At 43.3% G+C, this 27,942-nt stretch overlaps 1 protein-coding gene across 1 annotated transcript; it reads right to left on the bottom strand.

Annotated features, from left to right (window-relative positions):
- Positions 1–26,435, bottom strand: B3GNT2 (UDP-GlcNAc:betaGal beta-1,3-N-acetylglucosaminyltransferase 2). The gene is given in 3 exon segments (XM_038751487.1): positions 1–2,424; positions 2,426–2,536; positions 26,341–26,435. Coding segments are annotated over 2 exon segments (1,194 nt in total). The 5' UTR covers positions 2,528–2,536; positions 26,341–26,435; the 3' UTR covers positions 1–1,332.
- Between the last annotated feature and the right edge of the window lie 1,507 nt (positions 26,436–27,942).

Raw genomic sequence — 27,942 nt, 5'->3', positions numbered from 1 at the left:
TGGTGTTGAAACGGTGCATCAGTCAATTTGGCATAATTTTATTAAATCTAGTATACACAGAAAAACAACTTTCTGAATTCAAAAATAACAGTTAGCTTTATTTAACACATTACATCTTACCACATTTAAAATATCATGCTCTAGTTAAATATTACCTGACATGGTATACAAATAAAATGTTACACAAAATATATTTAAGAAATTGTTTTGGTCTTCATTTGAACAATAAATAAAAACACAGGCACTTCTAAAGAGACACAGGAAGCAGTCACAATTCAGAATGATCATTTATACAAGCAACGTGAAAATGTGGCAAGAAAAGAAGTCTGGAGGTTTCAAAAAACTATTCATTAGACTTTCTGCAACTTCAAGTTTTTAACCAAAAGTCCAAGACTACCCTCAAGCCCATCAGTACAGTTTAAAAGTCTGTAGTAGAGATCCAAACTCAAGGTTTATAAGTGATGTGCAATTCAGCCTTCAATTACCCATTATCAAAACACTATTTTCCGAGTGCTAAAATAATTGGACATGCTTTTAAAGCTATTTAAATGATCAAGGGATAATTTTAATATCTCATTAAAGTATAAAATTATCCAAGAATCTTTTAGGTATTCCTATTAGCCCAAGTTAAAAAGAAATGGTATCATTCCCCAGCAATAAGAACAGGCTTTCAGTCAGACAGCTTCATTTTGCACAGATTAAATTGAGAAAATAATGCCGGGGAGGCAGGGAAGGCAGAAGTTAAAAATAATTTTTAATAAGTTTCCTAAAGAGGCTTTCCCCAAACTGAATTAAAATAAAACTAATGCCATCTCAAGAAAGACAACCGTTCGGGGAAAATGGCTTTTATTACGTTTGCCAAGGTCCTTAAACCCAGGAGTTTTTACAATAGCCTTGAACATTACAGATCACGAAATCACAATAACATTGGAAATTAAGAAGAAACTCTATTTTCCGTCACTCTGAACTATAAACTTAGCAATGAATTGAGCTGAATGGTTACAGCTTCGGAAACCTATTCTTTTTAGACAGGGTGGAAGTTTGGGGTGGGGTAGGGGGGGATTCAAACAATGGCTATTAGACATTGAAAAGTAAGTCTTCATGCCATCCCTCCCACAAAGCACTATTACTCTTTTTAAGTTCTTCAAGTACCAGGTGGAGGGAGATTCTTAGTTGGTGACGGTGGGGATGGGGCGGGGGGGACATAGAGATCCCTAAAAATGGTTAGCAGGCAAAAAGGATTTCAATGGGTCAGCAGAGAAATCACACTTTACAATTAGGGGGACATGGGAAATATTTAACATACATTCTTATGCACCTTTCTCATTTATTTTAGCAATTTAAATGAGGATCTTGCAGTTGTGACCAGATCTTAATCATTTCCTGGGGCTTTCTGCTATGGACTAACATTAAGTTTGTGTAGGAGCAAATGTTATTCCTGTGTTTCTCTTCAATGTCGAACGTTTTGAAACCTTTGTGTTTTTCTGGAGCCAGGCCAAGTTTCTGAAGGCACATTCCAGTATAAACATCATCGATGGGATAGAGAAGGACCTGTTCGGATATATTGTTCAGTCTCAGTGCCAGGTGGCCTGAGTAGAGAAACCCACCCCCTCCTGCATAAGGAGGGTAGGGGCCCTCATAAACACTTTCCGGGATGTAGTACTTGAGCTTTTTCTCCCGATGAGGACCAGCGTCTTTAATCACATCACCTATAAATAAGTCTTTGGCTTTGTCCTTTGTTAAACTATTCAAGTAATCCAGGATCTGATGAGTATTCACAAAAACATCATCATCTCCTTTAAAAATAAACCGGGCTCCTGGGCAAGACGTACTCACCCACTTCAGAAACAGTACTTCCTTCAGGGTCAGGTTGAAGAAAGTGTCTCTGTAGTTCCAGAGAAGGATGTCTTGGTGGTGTTCACTCTCAAATTTCAACATGTCCGAAAGGTCAGGGAAGTTATCCTCCGGAGGGGTCTGCCCCAGCAAGAAGACCCTCACAACTGTTTGGTTCCCACCATTCGTTTCTTTTCCCCAGGATTCTCGAATAGCTTGTCTTCTGTCAAAATGCGGTGTGAGTGACTTGATGGCCAGGAGGAGGAAGGGCTTACGTTTGCACTTGTTCGGCTGATCCACTAGTAACGAATAATTTCGACATCTCAGGTAAAGCAGATAGTCTTTAAATCTGTCGGGCAAGCTTTCAAAATCTTTAACTGCTGAAGTCACAAAAGGGTCAGGCTCACAGGAATTCAGAACACTTGCATTGGAAATCAAATTTTCTTCCACAGTCATATTGGCAAGTAAACTCAAAATCGGGTTGTGCCGCTTATTCAATTTCTCTTGTTCTTTGTTCCAATACGCCTTGGCAGGTACAGGCTTCCTCCAGAATTTGCCAGTGGGCAGTATAACCTCGCCTTTTGCATTTTTTTTCTTGACTACTACTTTTTGAGACTTCCACAATTAAATAAATAAAGACGTTTACCATCATCAGAATTCCCAGCAATTTTAATCTTCTGCGTCCAACACTCATTTCTCATATCTGGGGGAAAAAAAACAGACGCTTTGGGTATTGGGAAGCAAAACGTGTAAACTAAACTTCATTTTAGAAAAGAATATTTTCTAGTGAACACATTCTGCAGAGAACCGTCAACTCAATCACCATGGGAACTCATTAATCCACTATTCAGGTTGCAGAGCTAAAAACAAAATCCTTCTCTTTGTACCCAGGTTGATGACTATTTACTGCTCATTCACACCTCCAGTTGATAGGATCAATGGGTGAAGCTCCAAGAATTAATTTCTCCTACTTCCTAGCAGCTTTGGAGGTACTGAAGTTACTGTCTAAAGAGAGAGGGGGAAAGACAGACAGAAACACAGAGAATATGTCTGCACTTTATCTCTGCTACCCTTCTCCACCTAGGTAAGACAATAAAGAATTTTCTATTATTGTTGTTGTGGTGGCTTCTGCTTGGTTAGGATTTCAAATGGGAAAACGTTGCCCCTTGCAGTGTCTGTAACTACCATTTCCACATTATCATAATTGCTAAATGCTAATAGACAACATTTTATTCAATTACTAAAGGAGAAATTTTAGAAGTTAAAAACATCATGGTTTTCCTGTTGTTTCATTTTGATTTTTTTCATCAAGGCTTCATTTCATCAGGGTCTGGGTCAACTCAGTTGGCGTTAAATGGAAACAACATTTCAAATCTTGTAACCACAAAGCAAAGGTGGGAAAATACCTAGATAACGAGAAGCAGCGTGTTTTAGCGACAAGAGCATGGGCTTCGGAGTCAGAAGACGTGGGTTCTAATCCCGGCTCTGCCACTTGTCTGCTGTGAGACCTTGGGCAAGCCACTTATCTTCTCCATGCCTCAGTTACCTCACCTGCAAAATGAGGATTAAGACTGTAAGCCCCACGGGGGACAACCCAGTTACCTTGTATCTACCCCAGTGCTTAGAACAGTGCTAGGCACATAGTAAATGCTTAACAAAAACTGTCATTATTAGTTATTACTATAAATAAAAGAAAATTCCTTGCATCTGAAAATAAGAGGACCTGAAACAAAAAGGTAGGTATGTGAATTCACTCATACATTAGTATTCACTCAGCAGTAAATGCTAGGGAAAGTACTATTTTTTAAAAAACAAAGACAGTCCCCCTGTTATTAAAGACTTTATAATCTCATGGGGGAGACAGGCAGACACAAACGGGAGTCATACAGTGGGAAAGGAAGAAAAACAGTGGTAATAGCAAATCATGAAAAAATTAATGGACACTATAAACAGTAGTAATAAAGGTGCTGTTGGGATGATATGACCTGGGAAAATGGTAATTAGTTGGGAAATTCCACCTCACAAAAAAGAATGATGTTGATCCAGGCAGTTTCAATTTATATTCCTTGGCTCAAGCTGAAGAACATACTATTTGCCTTATCGACTGCCTCGAGTTCCTGCTGTTCCCCCCGACCAAAATAATCAATCAATCCATCAACCGTATTTATTGGAGTGCTTACTGTGTGCAGAGCACTGTACTAAGTGCTTGGGAAGTACAAGTTGGCAACATATAGAGACAGTCCCTACCCAACAGTGGGCTCACAGTCTCGAAGGGAAAATAAGGTAAGAGAGAACTATCTGTCCATCTTTTTCAACACCCAATCTAACATTAAAATATGCACGGGGGAGGATGAGGGAGAACAAAAGGGGCGAGTCAGTAATTGGAGTCCCACATGTGCCAAAAATTTGCAGTGTGGCCCCACTTACAGGTTGGGGCAAAACTGTGCAAGCAGAATTCCAGAAAGAGCCTGGGGATTTCCATGCATGTACAGATTTGTTCATGTATGCCCAATGATATGGTGCTACTCCTGCTGGGAGGAGACCAAAAATGGGCTTCGAACAGCACCGTCCACATACGGGGATTCCGAAAGCTTTGTCAACTGGTGGAACGTTGTGACTTTTGGACTCTGGATGGCCTTGCTCGAGTAAAGCCTGAAAACTTGCTATAGGAGAACCTCCCCATGGGTTTCTGTTCTTCTTGTCATTTTGTTAACTTAACAGTTTTGCTTTTCTATGTTACTCTTTCCTTGTAAGCACTCTCACACTATAGTGCTCTGCATCTAGCTGGCTCAAATATTATTGTGTTCTACAAGACGGGTAACTGAGGCCTGCTAATTCACTAATATACTAGTGAACTACTGTTTTGGACTTTCAAAGTATCAGTGTGTTTTGGGTAAATAAGGGGGCAAATCTCCCTTCTATATCCCATCTTCGCTTTAATAAAAACTCCAGTGGCTGCGAGTCAACCTATGCATCAAGCAAAAACTCCTCACTCTCGGCTTCAAGGCTGTCCATCACCTCACCCCCTCCTACCTCACCTCCCTTCTCTCCTACAGCCCAGCCCACACCCTCCGCTCCTCTGCCACTAACCTCCTCACTGTACCTCATTCTCACCTGTCCCACGTCCTCCCCCTGGCCTGGAATGCCCTTCCTCCGCACATCCGCCAAGCTAGCTCTCTTCCTCCCTTCAAAGGCCTACTGAGAGCTCACCTCCTCCAGGAGGCCTTCCCAGACTGAGCCCCCTTTTTCCTCTCCTCCTCCCCATCCCCCCTGCCCTACCTCCTTCCCCTTCCCACAGTACCTGTATATTCATTCATTCAATCATATTTATCGAGTGCTTACTCAGTAGGGCTTTGAAGGGAGGAAGAGAGCTAGCTTGGCGGATGTGCGGAGGAAGGGCATTCCAGGCCAGGGGGAGAAGATGGGACAGGTGAGAATGAGGTACAGTGAGGAGGTTAGTGGCAGAGGAGCGGAGGGTGCGGGCTGGGCTGAAGGAGAGGAGGGGGAGGAACAGGGGGCCTGAGAAGGTAGTTAAATGTACGGAAGAGCTGACGGAGATGATGGGCATGGGTGTCAATAAGGGAGGAGAAATAGTTTTGTCTGGCAGAGGAGAAGGCAGAGTTAAGGAAGGAAAGGATAAACTTGAAGTGAACAAGGTTGGCTTGGTGTTTAGACTTATGCCAGCAGCATTCAGCAGCTCGAGCATAAGAGCAAAGGAGGTGGACAGTGGCAGTGATCCAGGGCTGTGGGTTAGTGGTACGCGAGCGGTGAAGGGAAAGGGGAGTGAGCGAGTCAAGCTGAGTAGAGAGGATAGAGTTGAGAGCAGTAATCTGAGCATCAAGATTGGGTAGAGAGGAAAGGGTGGCGAAGTGGGGTGTGAGGTGCTCAGGAAGATGGATGGGGTCGAGAGAGCGGAGGTCTCCGTGAGTTAGTAATATAGATTTACAGGGGAGAGGAGTGTGAGTAAGGAGGCAGGTGAGAAGGTTATGATCAGAGAGAGGGATTTCAGAGTTGGTGAGGGTGGAGATAATGCAGTGGTGGGAGATGATGAGGTCGAAGGTGCGACCAAGTTGATGAGTCGGCGAGGTGGGGTGGAGCAGGAGGTTGGCAGCATTAAGGAGAGATATGTTTGTACAGATTTATTACTCTATTTTAGTTGTACATATTTACTATTCTATTTATTTTGTTAATGATCTGCATCTAGCTTTATTTTTATTTATTCTGGTGACTTGACACCTGTCCACATGTTTTGTTTTGTTGTCTGTCTCCCCCTTCTAGACTGTGAGCCCGTTGTTGGGTAGGGACCGCCCCTATATGTTGCCAACTTGTACTTCCCAAGCGCTTAGTACAGTGCTCTGCACACAATAAGCGCTCAATAAATATGACTGAATGAATGAATGAATTCTTGCAGTGTTCCTTATGAAATCAAAAGAGACCCTAGAATTTAAAACATGACATTTCCTTTAGAAATAATGGTCTCTATTGCAAACGTGATGTTCCAAAAATTGGGTTAAGTGCTGGGGGAGACGGTCAAACATAGTTCCACATGGGAATCACAGTCCAAGAGGGAAGAATTACTATTTTATCTCCATTTTACAGATAAGGAAATTGAGGCACAGGAGAAGCAGTGTGGCTTGGTGAACAGAGCACGGGCCTGGGAGTTGGAAGGACCTAGGTTCCAATCCCAGCTCTGCCACTTGTCTCCTTTGTGCCTTTAGGCAAGTCTCTGGATCTCAGTTACCTCATCTGTAGTCCCATATGGGACATGAAATGTGTCCAACCTAATTACCTTGTATCTACCCCAGCGCTTAGTACAGTGCCTGGAACGTAGTAAGTACTTAAAAGATGCCATAAAAAAATCAATTGTAAATGGGTATTAAATACCCGTTCTCCCTCCTACTTGGACTTTGAGCCCCATGTGGGACAGGGACTTTGCCCGATCTAATTAGTATTTATGGTATTTGTTAAGCTTACTATGTGCCAGCCACTGTACTAAGTGCTGGACTTGTACCTACCCTAACACTTAGAACAGTGGCTGGCACATAGTAAGTGCTTAACAAATACCACTTAAAAAAGCCCAAAACACTAGACTGCCTAACTGCCTAGTCACACAGCAGGCAAGTAGCAGGGTCAGGTGGTCTGAATCCCAGTTTTGGGTCCTTTCCACTAGACCACATTGCCTCTCATTTTCCTTACTTTGGAGGGAAGCACAAAAAATTTGATTAAATTGTTTTTTTCAAAAATTGATTTTAACAAAATTAAGTGAGCTTGGTTGCAACAGATGATGCTGTTTCAGATTTTAACTTATAGAAAATATTGGCTCTGACATACTGCTGATCTTTCAGACTATTTCCTGTCTACAGGCTCCTTACTATGCTATCAATGGCACATCAGTTTATTTTGTTTAATACTGTGACATAGTTTCTATTACACTCCCAATCTCAGGCTTGAAAAACTACATAACCAGCTAGTTATTTCTGTAATGGAATCTGTAAAAACCTCACTCTCATGCAGAAATCTACAGGGAAGGAGAGCTCCGTGCCTATCCTCAAGCCTTTGGTTGATAAGGGCTGATGGATTCTTCTGTGGAGTAGTTCCTGACTCTCCCCCGAAAATGGTAGGAGGATTTAGGGTAATTTGGCAGTGAAAAGCAGGGAAATACAAGTTGTCAGAATAAGAAGGGAAAAGATATGAAATTACATGAGGTCTGAGTTGCTTTAATGAACTTGGGGGTGTAGTCCTGTTCTGCTGTTAAGTCCTGTTTCGGGGGCTGTCCTTTCAAAACATTTTAAACACAACAGAATTTCACATTCAGAAGAGCTGATGGAGAGGAAAAACCAGTGAATCATATAGGTGAATGAAATTCAAATCTGCATCTAAACATAAGATTTGAAAGCAACTGCATGCTTCGTGGCCTGAGGAGCCATGAATTTGGCCAGTCAGTCCCAGAGAAAGCAAATTTGCTCCCATCTCTCTCCTTGCAGCCTTTGGCCTTGTTCAGTTTGAAGGATTCAGAATGAAGTTCCCAGTCAGGACTTAGATGCTGCAGTTAGAAGCTCAGCTTGTTCGGGGTCAAGGTGCATTAAACTGAGCCCCCAAATTCAGTCCATCTGGATAATCTGCAAGGCCAGAGTTGCAGTGAACTATATGCCTTTTCCCTCAGACAGGATTTGCTCTGTCCAATGCAGAATGTCTCATGCTGCGTTTCACTATTTCCTGCATCACCCAAAGTCAGTAGTGCTATTATGGCCCTTATTATGTTTGGATTTTTTTTGTGTAAAGTACAAATTTAATAACTAAGATTACCAGTACTAACTACTAACAATTTAAAAAATGACCAACTACCATCAGCAACTGTGTACACACAATTCTTCCGCAGCTCGTACTACATATTTTGGACAAAATGCTGTTAGGCAATTAGGAAATATTCTCCCAACAAAGCACATCTCTCTGGAGAGAATGTGATGTGGTGTCAGAAAAAATGATTGTGCATATGTTCATGTGCCAGTTAAGTCACGAATGCAATAACACCGAATTCATCAGGAGAAATGAGTGTACATTTTTAGCTCTGCTTTAGCTTTTAACTATTTTGAAAGCTCTTTTAAATAAAATAAAGCCTTCTTCCAGGCCATCAAAATGACGGTTCTCAGTTGCAAAGTTTTCCTTGCTATGGGAAATCGTACTTCACTAGTACTCCCTCACTTAATACTCTACTCTTGATGATGCCAATGCTGGTATTTGTTAAGCACTTACTATGTGCCAGGCACTTTTCTATGACCTGGGATATTCATTCTTTCATTCAATCGTATTTATTGAGAGCTTACTGTGTGCAGAGCACTGTACTAAGCTCTTGGGAAGTACAAGTTGGCAACACACAGAGACGGTCCGAGACGGTCCCTACCCAACAGCGGGCTCACAGTCTAGAAGGGGGAGACAGAGAACAAAACAAAACATATTAACAAAATAAAATAGAGTAATAAATACGTACAAACATATATACCTATATACAGGTGGACACGAGCTAATCAGGTTGGACATAGTCCATGTCTCACATGAGGCTCACAGCATTAATTCCCATTTTACAGATGAGGTAACAGACTCAGAGAAGTTACGTGACTTGCCCAAGGTCACAGAGCTGACAAGTGGCGGAGCAAGTATTAGAACCCACGTCCTTCTGAATCCCAGGCCCGTGCTATATCCACTGGGCCATGCTACTCTCTCGGAACCAATTAAAAGCACTGACCAAGATTCCAAAGCAGAATTTCCTAGAACAACGATTTATGGTGAAAAATTTTCTTTTGTCGGCTGCCAAACTTCCATTACGCTGATCCAAGTGCTGATTTCTGCATCAGCCTTCTTCCAGATCTCCATTGCCTCCTGTTTCTTCCCACTCCAGTCGGTACTTCGCCCTGCTGTCCAGGTCATTTTTCTACAAAACCATTAAATCCATGTTGCCCCACTCCTCAGTGGTGCTCCGCCCTTCCTACCTTACCTCACTGATGTCCTACTACAGCCCAGCCTGCACACTTGGCTCCTCTGCTTCAAGCTCATCTATCTTGCTTACCAACACCTTGTCCACATCCTCCCTCTAACCATTTGTCTGTACAGGACTGTCAGAACCTCGTGGGCAGTTACTGTGTCTACCAACTCTGTTATAGTCTACTATATCAAGCATTCAGTCCAGTGCTCAGCACACAATATGTGCTCAATAAATACCATGGAGTGAGTGATTAGTATGCGTTCAGCTACAAAGATTTTGTCTCAGACTTTACACTTCTCACTGTCATGATTGCCTAACTGGTTTTAAACTCCAACTTACATACGTGGAATCTTTCAGTGCTGGGGAAACAATTACTAGTACTGGTAAATTATTATCTTTAGGTTGGTCATTTAATGATCCAATTTTTTTATTATAAATAAAATATTATAAGTATTTATAATAAGTAAAAATATTATAAGTATTTTTATAGTAAAGATACCATTCTATTCCTGTTGAAATGATGAAAGGACCAGTTTTACACCCCATGACTCCACACATTTAAAAAAAAAAAAACAACCTAAGGGAGATACAAGATTTTAAAATTAATTTTTGTAAGATGATTTAAGCAACCACCACCATCAAGAATTTCTGGGCATATGTGCAGAACACCGTACCAGTACATGAGACATATAAAAGAAATATGTGAGTCCTGTTTAGTGACAGAGACAACGGATGAACTGTACACTGTAAGCTATTTTGTGGGCAGGGAATGTGTCTGTTAAAGAGTGTTACACTGTACTCTCCCAAGCATTTAGTACAGTGCTCTGCACACAGTAAGTGTTCAATAAATGCGACTGACTATAGGTATAAAAATAAAGACAAGTTAATAAGCTCTTTCTGTTTGCTAAGTGCTAGAATAGATCCAGAAGGATAGAACAGATCCTTCTAGACTGTGAGCCTGTTGTTAGGTAGGGACCGTCTCTATATGTTGCCAATTTGTACTTCCCAAGCACTTAATACAGTGCTCTGCACACAATAAGCGCTCAATAAATACGACTGACTGAATGAATGAATCCATGGTTATGAGTTTAGACTTAGTCCCTGCCCCTCACAGGGCGCACTAGCTTATCTCCATTTTGCAAATGGGAAAGTGAGGCCCAAAGAGGTTAAGTAACTTGTCTGACATCACACAGTAGGCCAGTTGTAGAGCTGGGACTCAAACTGGGTTCTCCTAACTCCCTTTCCATTAGGCTACACAATGCCTCAAATGAATGATGGCTCAAGTGGCTGACGGGATGGAATGACTAAGAAATTGGGACAGTTCAGCTATAGCTTCATCCTAAATGTGAGGCATTACAAAGAACCCACATCTTTTAAATTATAAATTATTTACTCATATTAATGTCCGTCTTCCCCTCCAGACTGGCAGCTCATTAAGGGCAGGGAATGTGTCTCCTAATTCTCTCCCAAACACTTGGTACAGTGCTCTGCACGTAGTAAGCCCTCAATACATCGATTCATCTTTTGCCATGTTTTGTGGTAATTTTCCAGGAAGAAAAATAAACCTATTTCAGTTTATCATCCTCAATTACACCAATTAGGTCATAATTTAGAAGGATTAGGTCATAATTCTTAGATTCTTTATACACAACCGCATAAATTGGAGGCCATTATCAAACCACATTCATAACATAGTTAACATTTTATCTGTTGCAAATCTGGTTCCCTGAACTTTACCACAGGACATTTCTTTGCAGCCACAGCCCTACGAAGAAGCATCCTGTTTTCCTCCACAACCAGTCCACCACCTAGAACTGCACTGACTAAAGGCATCATTAACACTTCAGTCAGGGAATCATGCCAAGAACATGCCCCAGGGACTAGGAATGCAGGGTCTTTCCATGTCCCCAGTAAATGCTGTCACACTTTGTGGTAGATAGAGGAGCCAGTGAAATTTGCCTGAGACTCTGCGTGTTCTAGATTGAAAGCCTGCTGACGTAGGTGCTCAAATGAAGTCTGATCAATAATAATAATAATAATAATGATAGCATTTATTAAGCGCTTACTATGTGCAAAACACTGTTCTAAGCACTGGGGAGGTTACAAGGTGATCAGGTTGTCCCACGGGGGGCGGAGCTCACAGTTTTAATCCCCATTGTACAGGTGAGGTAACTGAGGCACAGAGAAGTGAAGTGACTTGCCCAGAGTCACACAGCTGACAGTTGGTGGAGCCGGAATTTGAACCCATGACCTCTGACTCCGAAGCCCGTGCTCTTTCCACTGAGCCAATCTGTCCCTGAGCATTCCACTATTTCTCTTCTTGCCCCTTCTCTCTGCACTTTCTAGCTCTTTCACATTCAGTCTTTGGTGCTAAACTCAAATGTTTTAACCGTTTCCCTTACTCTTTTCTCTTCCCTTCTTTGGCTGGAGTTAAAACCTGAATAAGGAAACATTAAGACCGAGAAACCTGGAGCCCAATTCTAGTTAATCTTCAGTGGTAAGGTAGGCACTTTAAGCATCAACTCTTTCAGATGCTAGGAGACTGTTTAGTGCATTCAGCAGCCTATGAACAATGTTTCAATAGACTCCAAATGCCCTGCAGAGTTAAAGTCCCTCCCCTGAGGAAGGCATTGGAGTCTCCTGTGAAAAGATGGCCTTGCTTCAGCCCCGTCACAAAGATTTGGGTTCAGAGAACTTGTGAGAAGGAATGGTTGTAATTTTAGTGGTTTGCACAATTCATTCATTCATTCATTCAATTGTATTTATTGAACACTTACTATGTGCACAGCACCGTACTAAGCGCTTGGGAAGTACAAGTTGGCAACATATAGAGACGGTCCCTACCCAACAGCGGGCTCACAGTCTAGAAGGGGAGCTCACAGTCTAAAAGGGGATGCCATTTGCATGCTCTTGTCCCTGACGGGCATATTCCCACTGGGACAGTGAGTGAACAAGTAAGACACGGGTCCAGCACACGGGAAAATGCACCCAATGATTTTTATGTACAAAACCTATTTTTGGCCAAAGTTACAGCAAAACAGTGATGCTTTGCCGAAGCAGGAGCTGCTTACTCCCAAGCCCATGCTCCTTCCACTAAGCCACGCTGCTTTAAGAGATGTCCTGAAGGCCGGAGAAAACACGAGACTGCAGAGAAGGAGAGGTAAGGGCTGGAGATGTACAGTTGGGAATCATCCGCATAGAGATGGTAGTAGAAGCTTTGGGAGTGAATGAGTTCTCCAAGGGAGTGGGTGTAGATGGGGAATAGAGGGGGACACAGAACTGAGTCCTGAGGGACCCCCACAGAGCCAGAGTAGTAGATGTCAGGCACACACAGGTCTCACACTCTTAATAACAGCCTCCATTTTACACATGAAAAAACAGGCATAGAGCGGTTAGGTCACTTGTCCAAGGTCAAACAAGACAGCAGTAGCAGAGCGGTGCTGATTTTAGAACCCAGGTCTCCCGTGCTCTTCACAATACGCTACACTTATGCCCTTAAAAATAAAGAACAGATTTAAAAAGAAATCAATCAACTACTGTCAGATTACAATGAATATGCCTCTGTGACAATAGCTAATTTTCAAGCAGGAGACATCCCACTAACTATAGCAATACTAGCTTTCTAGTGCATTAATGAATTTTTCCTCTAACAGAATTAACCAAAAACAGGGAAATGTAAACTGTGAATAAAACTGATGCTATTGGCATTTTAAGATGGGCCAAATACTAAGAATTTTTAATAAAACCTGAAAATAAAATGCTGAGCAGAGGTACATTATTTGCAAGGATACACTTTTAGGAACACGAACTGCCACTAAGTATTATTATTTTTGTTTCAGAGTTTAGGACCCAGTCTTCTTTCACTCAGTTAACAAGGCTAACTTTGCAACCCTTCCAAAGTATTTTAGTGTACTAAATTTTAGTACTTTATTTAGTATTTTAGTGTACTGACTCCCTTAACAGGCTCTATGACAATTCTGCTCTTAGAAGAGGTTCCCAGAATCCTCCAGAAGACTTAAGACAATGGCACCCAAGACCACAGAATTACTTGAGAGGATCCAGTGTTTCCTAACGACCTGGCATGTTGATTGCAGCCTGCATGTCCAAAATCAGTACAGTGTGTTTGACTGCCCCCCCAAAAAATTATATATAAGACTCAGGGTACCATCATCATCACCCTGGGTGAGATTTGCAAAAAATCTTTCCCCTGATTTGTAGTAAGCATCCAATTTCAGCAGCAGCATAAAAAAATGAAAAACTGCATTAAATATTCAAATGAACACATCAGTTCTTTGTTGGGTTATTTATTTCAATAATTCAATTAACTGCTTTGGACCATCTCAATTTATTGAATGGTGGTACAGAGGTTTTACGTTGCTGATAGTCTAGGGAGCTGCCAAAAACTGAACAAACTTGGTGACTGAACCATTTTCATCCTTCTAAAGCAACCTTGAGGCAATAAAGAACTAAATATAGCTACAATATTTCCAAATTGGTTGGCCTCGGAAGAAATTCCAGTGACCAGGGCTATCAATTTTGGATCTATCCACTCAAGTACTGAATGTGTCTTAGCTATTCTACATAAAAAGCATATGCTATTTCTCCAAAGAACTACACATGTTCGGGGAAAAAAAAATGGTTGAACTCTACAAGTGGGAGGAGATGGCAGAATGGGTCTGGGACCACGGAGAAGGAAAAAGAAACAAAGAAGAGGACCCTTCTGGAATGCACCCTACTATCTAAATCATCATTTCCAAGGCATTCTGACCACATAATAATCATCATCATAATAATAATAATGATGGGATTTGTTAAGCGCTTACTATGTGCAAAGCACTGATCGAAGTGCTGGGGGGGATACAGGGTGATCAGGTTGTCCCACGTGGGGCTCACAGTCTTAATGCCCATTTTACAGATGAGGTAACGGAGGCACAGAGAAGTTAAGTGACTTGCCCAAAGACCACATCTGACTAGACTATAAGTTCCTTTTACAAATGCTATTATATTGTGCTCTCCCAAATGCTTAGTACAGTGCTTGGCACACAGTAAGTGCCCAATAAATATCACTGACTGATATGAGAACTGGTGCCATGCATTACCTCAGGGTGGGGCGCTCAAAAAATGCTATTACTATTACTACATCCAAGCCACCCCATCTCAGACATTCCTGAAGGTAGTTTTATTATTATTATTTTTCCCTCTACCCATAGTTGTCACACGCTAAGGCACAGCACCAACGTCACGCACAGTAATCCACTCAGAGACATCTTCATTTGGACACTTTCTTCTCCTGGACAGATCCTTCCAGCACTTAGAACAGTGCCTGGCACATAGTAAGCGCTTAACAAATACCATCATTATTATTATTATTATTGCTTTACCCTAGACATCACCCTGGGGTGAAGTAAACATAAAATCTCAATTCACCCGATCATCACCTTCCAGAATCCTCTCTCGTGCATTGACTCTTCTTTGCATTTAGTTGGGTTGCAATGATTTTTTTATGTACTTCATATGAAATGTGTATTTGTTCAGCTATGCCACATTTACATCAGTGATTTGTTTGAAAATGCACCAGTAAAGGGAAAACTGTATTCTAAAACTAAGTATTGCCTTGAATATTAAGTCAAAGGCGGGGGGAGGTGACATCTTAGCAATAACCTCCTTTGGCCATTCGCCAAGAAAAATTTGTGCTGCCAGAATAAAGAGAACATGGTGTTTGTTTAATATACATGTGTACTTTTAAATAGCTTAGTTCCAAAACTTGTCCTATTTTGCTCAGTAAGTTAAATTACAATTATGACTATGTTCTTTAAAATTCCTCAAATTGCCAGGAAGCGAAGTTTTGAAAGAGTCATTGTATTTTGCTCATACAGTCCTTTGTTGGCTTGGATACCACAATTAAATACCTAAGGCACGGTGACAACAACAACTCAGGAGCTTAGTGAATAAACCAAAACAGCCATGTTAATTTCAAGGATAACCAGAGCTCAAAGAAAGTTTCCAGAATGAAAAAAAGATAGAAGAAAAAAACCAGCTCAATGTAAATATTACTCTGAAGAGCAGAGAAAATGTCGTAAAATGGGAAAAATGAAGGAATATTAAAGTATGCTCAATAACGGTGGTATTTGTTAAATGCGTACTATGTGCCAGGCACTGTTGTAGGCCCTGGGGTAGATACAAGCAAAGGGGGTTGGACCCAGTCCTGTCCTGCATGGGGCTCACAATCTTAATCTCCATGTTACAGATAAGGTAACAGGCACAGAGAAGTGAAGTGACTTCATTCATTCAATCAATCGTATTTATTGAGCGCTTACTGTGTGCACAGCACTGTACTGAGTGCTCGGGGAGTACAAGTTGGCAACATCCAGAGACGGTCCCTACCCAACAACGGACTCACAGTCTAGAAGGGGGACATTTGCTCAAGGCCACACAGCAGAGAAGTAGCAGAGGCAGAATTAGAACCCATGACCTTCCGACTCCCAGCTCCGTGCTCTATCCAGTATGCCAGGCTGTGGAAAGGGTACAAATAAAGACACTGAATATTTTAAACACTCTAAAAGTTCCTTCAAATCAAGACTTACATTTGAATTCTAAGCTTTTTTAAATTGAACTGGCAAATTAATTATTTCTGCTATATGACAAAATTTAACATAAGGGCATGTGCCTATTTCATATTCTGTAGTGATGCCACAATTTCTAATTATTTTTAAGAACAAATAAAAACAGCCGCACAATTTCTCATTTTAATAAATAGAAAGTAATTTATGAAAATGATTTGAAATGTGTGTATTGCTTATAATTTTTAAGATTTGTAAAACTAACTTGTAATTTCCTGAATACTAGAAATATTGGAAAGAGGTTTACCATGAAGAAACTAGAACTTCCTTCCTTAGTCCCCAAGGGAAATGAGGCCCAGAGAAGTCAAACGACTTGCCCACCGTACAAATCAGGTAAGTAGAAGAACCAGGATTACAAGCCAGGTAGACGCCCATTCTGTGTTTGATCCAATTTGGCCATGCTACTTACAGGTAATGTTTTAATACTTTTAGAATTTCCTTTGGGGAAAAAATAGTTCCTCTGTGGTTCTACAAGCTCCCTTACACTATAGAGAACTTGCAGAGTCAGTTTTCAAACCAATTTGGAAAACTACACTCACACTTCTTTTGTTTGCTTTCCAATGGCATTTGTTAAGTGCTTAGTATGTGTCCAAGCACCTTTCCTGGTCCTGGGGTAGATACAAGGTAATCAGGTCAGACACAGTTCCTGTCCCACATGGGGTTCCAACAGTTTAAATACTGAATCCCCATTTTGCATTTAAGGAAACTGAGGCACAGAGAAGTGACTTGTCTAAGGTCATATAACAGGCAAGCGTCAGAGCCGGAATTAAAACTCAGGTCCTCTGACACCTAGGCCCATACTCCTTCCACTAGGCCATGCTGCTCCCCCAAGAACATACACTGCAAGAACATAGAAAAGCTACACAAAAGGCGACTGTGCTTCTTAATATGCTGGTTATTAAAATAGTAGTCCCATAATACAATCCTCTGGGCAGTGGAAATTTTTCCTTACAAGCATATTAGAAAAAACAGATGCAGGAGAATGCAACCTAGCACAGTTTAACAAAATGACTAATAAGGAACTGAGAAAGAAATCTACTTATCGTGGTTAGGCTTGCATAATTATATGAAGCATCTTAATTTGCCAAAAAAATTAAATAAAGTAAAAATGCACATTTCAGAATGACATCAAGATAACACTTTCACCAGAACAATATGTAAATACATCATGCTTATTGGTATAGGTGTTGATTAATCCCAGGTGATGGGCAGAACTTCATAATGATGACTACAGATACATAATTATTAAGAATATTCTGTGAACTAACGCAATTGTCCTCTAGTAGCTAAAACAATACCAGAAACAGCAAAAAAATTAATGACCTAAAATGTACCAATTAACATATGGCAAATCCTTTTCAGTAAGCAGTGAAATTATTTCATCAGTTCTCTCACTCCTTTCAAAATGTACACAATTGCTTCTCCAGAGACTTAAATTTGTTCACCCTACAATTTGTAGACACATTCACTGTCGCCCCAGTAAATATTGCCCCCATCAAGACCTAAACTTAGGTTCTCTCAATTCCTTAGGGTTCTCTCTCTCTTTTTTTTCTTTTACTCAGTCTTGGAGATGGTAAGAAATCTTCAAGTTCCTAATGCTTTCGAATGTCACCTTTTCCAGTTGTTTCCATGTCTTGTGAAGATCAAAAACAATTGTTTTCTAATATGTAATCATTTGAAATGACAAGATAATCAAAATGACATTTCACAGTTAAACATCATATCCATCCCCTGGTATTATTTATAGGTTCTTAGGTAAGTACAGTAATTAGCCAAAATGGTCATAGCAACAGCACATTGTTGTCTCCTTTCCTCTTCTCCCGGACCCTTCTGCATCATCCTGACTCGCTCCTTTGGTTCTTCCCTGCTCCCAGCCCCACAGCACTTATGTACATATCTGTAACTTATTTATTTATTTGTATTGATGTCATCTCCCTGTCCTGGACTGTAAACTCATTGTGGGCAGGGAATATGTCTATTTATTGTTGTATTGTACTCTCCCAAGCGCTCAGTACAATGCTCTGCATAGAGCAAGCACTCAATACGATTGAACACTGCGCTTTCATAGGTCATGGGGTCTGCTGTGTGACCCTGGGTGAGTCACTTCACTTCTCTGGGCCCAAGTTACCTATCTATAAAATGGGGATTGACACTGTGAGCCCCACATATGGCAGGGACTGCGTCCAACCCGATTTGCTTGTATTCACCCCAGTGCTTAGGATACTGCCTGGCACATGGTAAGTGCTCAACATACACAATTTTTACTTATTATTAATAGGGTTATAACTACAGAATTCTCTTGACTTCACAAATTGGAGCCTAATTCTTCCAGTGCCTAAAGCAACACTCTTTAAAGGTAAGCACTTTGAGAAAAACCCTAATCCTCTCAAACTTTAGACTGATGCAACAATATGAACCTGCTAATATGAACAAGAGGCCTACTATTAGGGAGTCACTTTAGACATTGAGAGAATTGGGCTCCAGATTAGCATTTATGCAGCCAAAGAGTGATTTTACAAATTGCACTATAACAACCTTAATGAAGTTCCTATAAAGACGTATGACATCCATTTAGCTCAAGAAAAAAGATGCAAAAAGATAAAAAAAAAATTGCCAGAGTTTCAGGATAAGAAATTTTTCCGAGTCACAGCCTTTGGTTCAAATCTCTTAGCATAAAAGGTGAAGATCCCTAGACTGTATTCCAAAATAGGTAGAGAATCAAGGTGGGGAAACAAAGGGTTAAAATACGGGTTGAGAAATACTGAACTTTTACCTTGTCTTTCTACCCATGTTTGTTGAAAAAGTCCATGCAATTAAATTGCATACTTTTCCGTTCAGCGGTTGCCACCAAGCAACATGCATTTAAATTTAAGCACTGTTCTGAATCTGTGCTACCCTGCTCAGCATTCACAAGAAACATATGCCTTCAAATACAATGGGAGTGAAAACACACACAGACAAAAATTAAATCTGAATTTCCAATACTCATCACTGAATATGTGGTGTATAATTATATACATTATAATTTAAAAGGTTTTGAATTTGAAAATGTTTAAATAATGTTGAAAAACATTTTCAAATAGACAGCTGGTGAAAACTGGAGGAAAATGACGGTATGAAAAATGCATGAGTGGAACTAAAGTTTATAAAACTAGCACTTCCTATAATTCAGACATAAGAGGATTTTTGGCAGTAGACACTTTCTCCATACCAGGCTTTGGATTTCAAAATATGCTTAAAAATGAGCCAATCATATAGTACAAACTAAAATTTAATAACCTATAATAAAATGGCCGTCAAATTTACTGGTAATGCAGTATTAGTTGTTTAATCAAATGAACACATTCAGACTTGTTATCAAAAAGTTAAATGTTTTTTTCCTGTCTTCTGGAGGCTTTCCAAATACTAATTTGCATGAAATCCAGCTGCCAAGGAAAAAAGAAAAAAAAATTTAAAAGGATTTTAAAGAGCAATACTGAAGGACTTTCTATTTCACATAGAAGACCCAGGGGGCCAAGAAGCAGTGAATAAAAATTTAAAAACAAGCAGAAAAAGCAGGCATGAAGTTGTATTGTTTAGAAACACCTAGCCAGACTGCTTGTGGCTAAAAATCTTTGCTTACGAAGCTCAAATACAGTTTAAGCCAATTTGAGATGGGTATACATACAGGTCCTCACAAGTTGGATGTTATTAATTTCAAGGCCTCTATTTAAAAAGAGTACGGGACAGATCAAGTATAAAGCATGAGCTATTTCTCCTTGAGGATGGAACTACCAGATTAGTGCCTTGATTATTAGTATGGGAAAGAGGAATGTTCACATGATCACGTGGCACTTTTCTTGAACCTCTTTGCCGGATTCAACTACCACACCTATCAGTTTATGTTCCGGTCCCATTAATTTAATGATTAAATATTGTACACCAAATTGTTAGAAGTTCCTATGTAGAACAGAAAAGTTTTAAAAACGGGGCCTGTAAACTGCAAATTACATCAAAGTGACAAGGGAGAAATGTTTAAATGACTGCCCTCAGATATATTTTAAAAAAAGTAATATGACTGGTATCGGACAAGAGGCGACCTGTATTTTTTTTTCTTTGGAGGTAATGCTTTTCCTATAATGCTCTCCAAAATTACAGGGCACAAAAGGTAAAATCATGGATTTAGATCCAAACTCCCAACTCTCATACCCAACTTCAACTATGGCTTTAGGCAAAAGTCACTTAAGCTGCCTCCCTCCGATTCTACCTTTCATTCATCGGGGATGCCAGAGATGTCTTGCAATGCTTTACATTTAAAGAATCTGAAGAATGAGAAAGATATAAGCGTGCATTATTTTTAGAATAATCTGGAAGGTGTTGAAATTCTCTATGTCACGTAAATATTTTCATTTCACTGTTTCCATTTCACTAAGTAAAAAACAGCTTTACAAATCTCTCAATTCACCGGCTCTGCGGTGTGTTTTTGCATTTCATGATTCAGTGTTCTTGCTATTTTCCGTATGCCCGAGTGACTTTTTTTTTTAAAAAAAAAAAGCTCAGCTTTAACAGTCTCTACAGTAACCCAAGAGAACCTCAATCCCCATCACTCAGCCTAACAGACTGGTTAATGATTCAACTTCAGCAGCATGGAATATTTTTCTAGAGGTCAACCTGAAGGGCTCTTTTAAATAAGTTTATCCAAAATAAACCTCAGGGGAGAAGAGGTGTGGGGTGGGGGAAAATGCTGGTCCTGCTCTTTAGCTAATGAAACACCCCACCTCCCCTTGTTTGTAAAAGACAATACAATCTCTGGATGGGAACGTGGGGGGCAGGTTAAAGAGGGGAAGGAGGCTTCTGTTAGGAGGATGAGGAACGAAATTATTTGAGAGAAGCAGCCCGGCTTAGTGGTAAGAGCCCGGGCTTGGGAGAAGTCGTGGGTTCTAACTCCGACTCCGCCACTTGTCAGCTGGGTGACTTTGGGCAAGTCACTTCACTTCTCAGTGCCCCTGTTCGCTCATCTGTAAAATGGGGATTAGTATTGTGAGTCCCGAGTCGGACAACCTGATCATCTTGTTTCTACCCAAGTGCTTAAGAACACTGCTTGGCAAACAGTAAGCCCTTAACAAATACCACATTATTATTATTTAAGGGATGAGAGTGCTGAACCATCTCCAAATGCTTGCTAGTGCTTTGCACATAGTAAGTGCTTAATAAGTGCCATTATTATTATTATTATTATTGGCATCAGATTCATGCTTCCCGTGCAATGGTCTAAAATCGAAAAGAGCCAAGGCAGAAAAGTTAAGGGGCTTCTTGCTGCTGCCTGGGGAAACAGGGATGGGGACAGGGAGGGGAGGAGAGTCACAAGAGGGGAAAAGGGAAAGAGGGCACGATGGAGAAGAGGGGAAGGGGGCGGGGGGGCAAAGGGGCAAGGAGGGCTGGGATAGTGGAGTGAGGGGGAGAGAGGGGAACAATAATAATGATGATGATGGTATTAAGCGCTTACTATGTGCAAAGCACTGTTCTAACCGCTGGGGAGGATACAAGGTGATCAGGTTGTCCACATGGGGCTCACAGTCTTCATCCCCATTTTACATATGAGGTAACTGAGGCACAGAGAATAATAATAATAATAATAATAATGATGATGGCATTTGTTAAGCGCTTACTATATGAGAAGCACTGTTCTAAGCGCTGGGGGGGATACAAGGTGATCAGGTTGTCCCACGTGGGGCTCGGTCTTCATCCCCATTTTCCAGATGAGGTAACTGAGGCCCAGAGAAGTGACGTGACTTGCCCAAAGTCACCCAGCTGACAATTGGCAGTGTCGGCATTTGAACCCACGACCTCTGACTCCCAAGCCCGGGCTCTTTCCACTGAGCCTCGCTGCTAAGGAGCAGAGAGCTGAGAAGAAACTCGAGGGGGTGGAGGGGGACCTGATGGGGTGAGAATTGTGTGTGCCCCCCTCAAAAAAAAAAAAAAAAGAAGCAATGGAAGTCCGTTTCATTTCCCCAATCTCCCCCTGGCCTTCCCCCTCCGGCAAGGGAGCAGAACCTGCGGAGGATGGGCTGGGGCTGGGGGGTCCCGCGGGAGGGTCCGGGACAAACTCTGCCGCCCACGGGCAGGGAAAAGAGGAAGGAGGAAGCCCGGGGCCCCGGGTGAAAGAGAAAGGGGCGAGGTGGAATTAGGGGTTCGGGAGTCTATATATGTTGCCAACTTGTACTTCCCAAGTGCTTAGTACAGTGTTCTGCACACAGTAAGAGCTCAATAAATACTACTGAATGAATGAATGAATGGGACGGGGGGAAGCAAGTGGGGCGAGGGCTGAGGGGTCCGGGTGTGTGTCCAACTTGTCCTTTCCAAGCGCTTAAATATGTACAATTAAAATAGAGTAATAAATACGTACAAACATATATACAGGTGCTGTGGGGAAGGGAAGGAGGTAAGGGGGGGGGTGGAGAGGGGTAGGAGGGGGAGAGGAAGGAGGGGGCTCAGTCTGGGAAGGCCTCCTGGAGGAGGTGAGCTAAATGCTAAATAAATGCTAGCATCATTAAGGAGGAAGGGGGGGGGGGCGGGGCGATGATTGAGGGGTCGGGGTGTGTGTCCAACTTGTCCATCCCAAGCGCTTAGTCCACTGCTCCGCACACAGGAAGCGCTCACTCGAGACGACTGAATGAATGAGGCAGGGGCGTCTGCCATTCACTCATCCATTCAATCGTATTCATTCACTCATTCATTCAATCGTATTTATTGAGCGCTTACTGTGTGCAGAGCACTGTACTAAGCGCTTGGGAAGTGCAAGTTGTCAACATCTAGAGACGGCCCCTACCCAACAGTGGGCTCACGGTCTAGAAGGGGGAGACAGAGAACAAAATAAAATAGAATAAATAAAGTAAAATAAATAAATGAATACAGTAATAAATACATACAAACATATGTATGTATATATATATACATATATATATATATATATACAGGTGCTGTGGAGAAGGGAAGGAGGTAAGGCGGGGGGGATGGAGAGGGGGAGCGCTGCGCTCACTCGGAGACGATTGAATGAATGAGGCAGAGTCATTCATTCAATCGTATTCATTGAGCGCTTACTGTGTGCGGAGCACTGTACTAAGCGCTTGGGAAGGACAAGTTGGCAACATCTAGAGGCAGTCCCTACCCAACAGTGGGTTCACGGTCTAGAAGGGGAAGACAGAGATCAAAACAAAACAAAACATATCGACAATATGAAATAAATAGAATAAATATGTACAAGTAAATACAGTAATAAATACGTACAAATATATACAGGTGCTGTGGGGAAGGGAAGGAGGTAAGGTGGGGGGGATGGAGAGGGGGAGCGCAGCGCTCACTCGGAGACGATTGAATGAATGAGGCAGTCATTCATTCATTCAATCGTATTCATTGAGCGCTTACTGTGTGCGGAGCACTGTACTAAGCGCTTGGGAGGGACAAGTTGGCAACATCTAGGGATGGTCCCTACCCAACAGTGGGCTCCCGGTCTAGAAGGGGGAGACACAGAGCAAAACCAAACGTATTAACAATATGAAATAAATAGAATAAACGTGTAACCTTGTCCGGGTGATGACAATCTCATCAACTTAGTACGGAGCACCGTACTAAGCGCTTAGGAAGGACAAGTTGGCAACATCTAGAGACGGTCCCTACCCAACAGTGGGCTCACGGTCTAGAAGGGGGAGACAGACAGTAAAACAAAGCATATTAACAATATAAAATAGAATATGCACAAGTAAAATAAATAAATAAATAATGAGGCAGGGGCGTCCGCCGTTCATTCATTCATTCCATTGTATTTACTGAGCTCTTACTGTGTGCGGAGCACCGTACTAAGCGCTTGGGAAGGACAAGTTGGCACCATCTAGGGACGGTCCCTACCCAACAACGGGCTCACGGTCTAGAAGGGGGAGACAGAGAGCAAAACCAAACATATTAACAATATGAAATAAATAGAATAAATATGTACAAGTAAAATAAAGAGTAATAAATACGTACAAACATATATACAGGTGCTGTGGGGAAGGGAACCAATCAATCAATCAATCAATCATATTTATTGAGCGCTTACTGTGTGCAGAGCACTGTACTAAGCGCTTGGGAAGTACAAGTTGGCAACTTATAGAGACAGTCCCTACCCAACAGTGGGCTCACAGTCTAAAAGGGGGAGACAGAGAACAAAACCATACTAACAAAATAAAATAAATAGAATAGATAGGTACAAGTAAAATGAATAAACAGAGTAATAAATATGCACAAACATATATAAGTAAGGCGGGGGGATGAAGAGGGGGAGCGCAGCGCTCACTCGGAGACGATTGAATGAATGAGGCAGAGTCATTCATTCATTCAATCGTATTTATTGAGCACTTACTGTGTGCGGAGCACTGTACTAAGCGCTTGGGAAGGACAAGTTGGCAACATCTAGAGGCGGTCCCTACCCAACAGGGGCTCACGGTCTAGAAGGGGGAGACAGAGAGCAAAACCAAACGTACTAACAATATGAAATAAATAGAATAAACGTGTAACCTTGTCCGGGTGATGACAATCTCATCACCTTAGTAGGGAGCACCGTGCTAAGCGCTTGGGAAGGACAAGTTGGCAACGTCTAGGGACGGTCCCTACACAACAGGGGCTCACGGTTTAGAAAGAGGAGACAGAGAGCAAAACAAAGCATATTAACAATACGAAATAGAATACGTACAGGTAAAATAAATAAATAAATAATGAGGCAGGGGCGTCCGCCATTCATTCATTCATTCAATCGTATTTATTGAGCGCTTACTGTGTGCGGAGCACCGTGCTAAGCGCTTGGGAAGAACAAGTTGGCAACATATAGAGACGGTCCCTAACCAACAACGGGCTCACGGTCAAGAAGGGGGAGACAGACAGTAAAATAAAATAGAATAAATATGTACAAGTAAAATAAATAAATACATAATGAGGCAGGGGCGTCCGCCGTTCATTCATTCATTCAATCGTATTTACTGAGCGCTTACTGTGTGCGGAGCACCGTACTAAGCGCTTGGGATGGACAAGTTGGCAACATCTAGGGACGGTCCCTACCCAACAGCGGGCTCACGGTCTAGAAGGGGGAGCCAGACAGTAAAACAAAACATATTAACAATATGAAATAAATAGAATAAATACGTACAAGTAAAATAGAGTGATAAATACGTACAAACATATACACATGTATATACAGGTGCTGTGGGGAAGGGAAGGAGGTAAGGCGGGGGGGATGAAGGGGGGAGCACAGCGCTCACTCGGAGACGATTGAATGAATGAGGCAGTCATTCATTCATTCAATCGTATTCATTGAGCGCTTACTGTGTGCGGAGCACCGTACTAAGCGCTTGGGAGGGACAAGTTGGCAACATCTAGGGACGGTCCCTACCCAACAGTGGGCTCACAGTCTAGAAGGGGGAGACAGACAACAAAACCAAACATATTAACAATATGAAATAAATGGAATAAATATGTACAAGTAAAATAAATAAATAAATACGGGAATAAATACGTACAAACGTATATACAGGTGCTGTGGGGAAGGGAATCAATCAATCGTATTTATTGAGCGCTTACTGTGTGCGGAGCACCGTACTAAGCGTTTGGGAGGGACAAGTTGGCAACATCTAGGCACGGCCCCTACCCAACAGCAGGCTCACGGTCTAGAAGGGGGAGACAGAGAACAAAACGAAACGTATTAACAATATGAAATGAATAGAATAAATGTGTAACCTTGTCCGGGTGATGACAATCTCATCACCTTAGTAGGGAGCACCGTGCTAAGCGCTTGGGAAGGACAAGTTGGCACCGTCTAGGGACGGTCCCTACCCAACAGGGGGTCACGGTCTAGAAGGGGGAGACAGACAGTAAAACAAAACATACTAACAATATAAAATAGAATATGCACAAGTAAAATAAATAAATAAATAATGAGGCAGGGGCGTCCGCCGTTCATTCATTCATTCCATCGTATTTATTGAGCGCTTACTGTGTGCGGAGCACCGTACTAAGCGCTTGGGAAGGACAAGTTGGCAACATCTAGGGACGGTCCCTACCCAACAGTGGGCTCACGGTCTAGAAGGGGGAGACAGAGAGTAAAACAAAACATACTAACAAAATAATATAGAATATGTACAAGTAAAATAAATAAATAATGAGGCAGGGGCGTCTGCCATTCATTCATTCAATCGTATTTACTGAGCGCTTACTGTGTGCGGAGCACCGTACTAAGCGCTTGGGAGGGACAAGTTGGCAACATCTGGGGCCGGTCCCTACCCAACAGCGGGCTCACGGTCTAGAAGGGGGAGACAGTAAAACCAGACTAACAATATAAAATAGAATGTGCACAAGTAAACTAAATAAATAAATAAGGGTATAAATGAATAAATGAGTAACCTTGTCCGGGAGCCGCCGCTGGTCAGACGAGGGCGGGGAGAGGGCCGGGGGCCGCGTCCGCCAGCCGCCTCAGCGCCGGCCGCCCGCCCGCCGCCGCCGCCTCCTCCTCCGCGCCGCCGCCGAGCCTGCCGCCGGCCCCATCCTCCCCCGGACGCCTTCTCCTCCTCCTCCTCCTCCTCCTCGTCGTCGTCCTTCCTCGTCCTCGTTGTCCGTCCGGGGGAAGGAGGGAGGGAGGCCGCCCCTCCGGCCTCCCCAACGCCCCGCGGGCTGAGGCGAGCGGAGGCCCGGACGGCGCGCAGCTCCGCGCCCCCCCCCACCCCACCAGTTTCTTCCGCGGAGCTCAGCCGCCGCCGCTCCTCCGCCCGTCGAGGTCGGCGCCGACTGACCCGGCCCCCTCTGCACGCGCGGGGGCGGGAGGAAGGGGCGGAGCCCGGCCCCCGCCGGCGCCTTCTGGACCAATGAGCGACCGCGCGCCCCGGGGCGGCGGCCAATCGGGAGCCGGGGGCGGGAGGAAGGGGGCGGAGCCCGGTCCCCGCCCATCGTCTTCTGGACCAATGAGCGACCGCGCGCCCCGGGGCGGCGGCCAATCGGGAGCCGGGGGCGGGAGGAAGGGGGCGGAGCCCGGTCCCCGCCCATCCTCTTCTGGACCAATGAGCGACCGCGCGCACCGGGGCGACGACCAATCGGGAGCCGGGGGTGGGAGGAAGGGGCGGAGCACGGTCCCCGCCCATCCTCTTCTGGACCAATGAGCGACCGCGCGGCCCGGGGCGGTGGCCATTAGGGAGCCGGGGGCGGGAGGAAGGGGGTGGTGCACGGTCCCCGCCCATCCTCTTCTGGACCAATGAGCGACCGCGCGCACCGGGGCGACGACCAATCGGGAGCAGGGGGCGGGAGGAAGGGGCGGAGCCTAGGCCCCGCCCATCCTCTTCTGGACCAATGAGCGACCGCGCGCCCCGGCGCGACGGCCAATCGGGAGCCGGGGGCGGGAGGAAGGGGGGCCCGGGTCCCGCCCACCCTCCCCGCCGGCGTCTTCTGGACCAATGAGCGACCGCACCCCCGGGGAGACGGCCAATCGGGAGCCGGGGGTGGGAGGAAGGGGCAGAGCACGGTCCCCGCCCATCCTCTTCTGGACCAATGAGTGACCGCGCGCCCCGGGGCGGCGGCCAATCGGGATCCGGGGGCGGGGCCTCGGGAGTGACGGACAGCCGGGGGGCGGGGCTTCACGGGCAGCGGAGGGAGGAAGGCGCGATGGAAAAGGAGAGCTTGGCGCGTGCGCGCGCATCTGACTATACCTGTATAATCTATGTTGCCAACTTGTACTTCCCAAGCGCTTAGTACAGTGCTCTGCATATAGTAAGCGCCAGTAAATACGATTGGGTAGGGACTGTCTCTATATGTTGCCAACTCGTACTTCCCAAGCGCTTAGTACAGTGCTCTGCACCCAGTAAGTGCTCAATAAATACGATTGATTGATTGATTGAGTTCTTACTGTGTGCACAGCAATGTACGAAGCACTTTTTTCAAGTATCTGCTAAGCACTTGCTATGCGCCAGGCACTGTACTAAGCACTGGGGTAGCTACAAGATCATCAGGTTGGACGCA

Source organism: Tachyglossus aculeatus, chromosome 9 (assembly GCF_015852505.1).
Source record: "Tachyglossus aculeatus isolate mTacAcu1 chromosome 9, mTacAcu1.pri, whole genome shotgun sequence".
Taxonomy (NCBI): Eukaryota; Metazoa; Chordata; class Mammalia; order Monotremata; family Tachyglossidae; genus Tachyglossus; species Tachyglossus aculeatus.
This window is presented reverse-complemented; position numbering and strand designations above follow the sequence as displayed.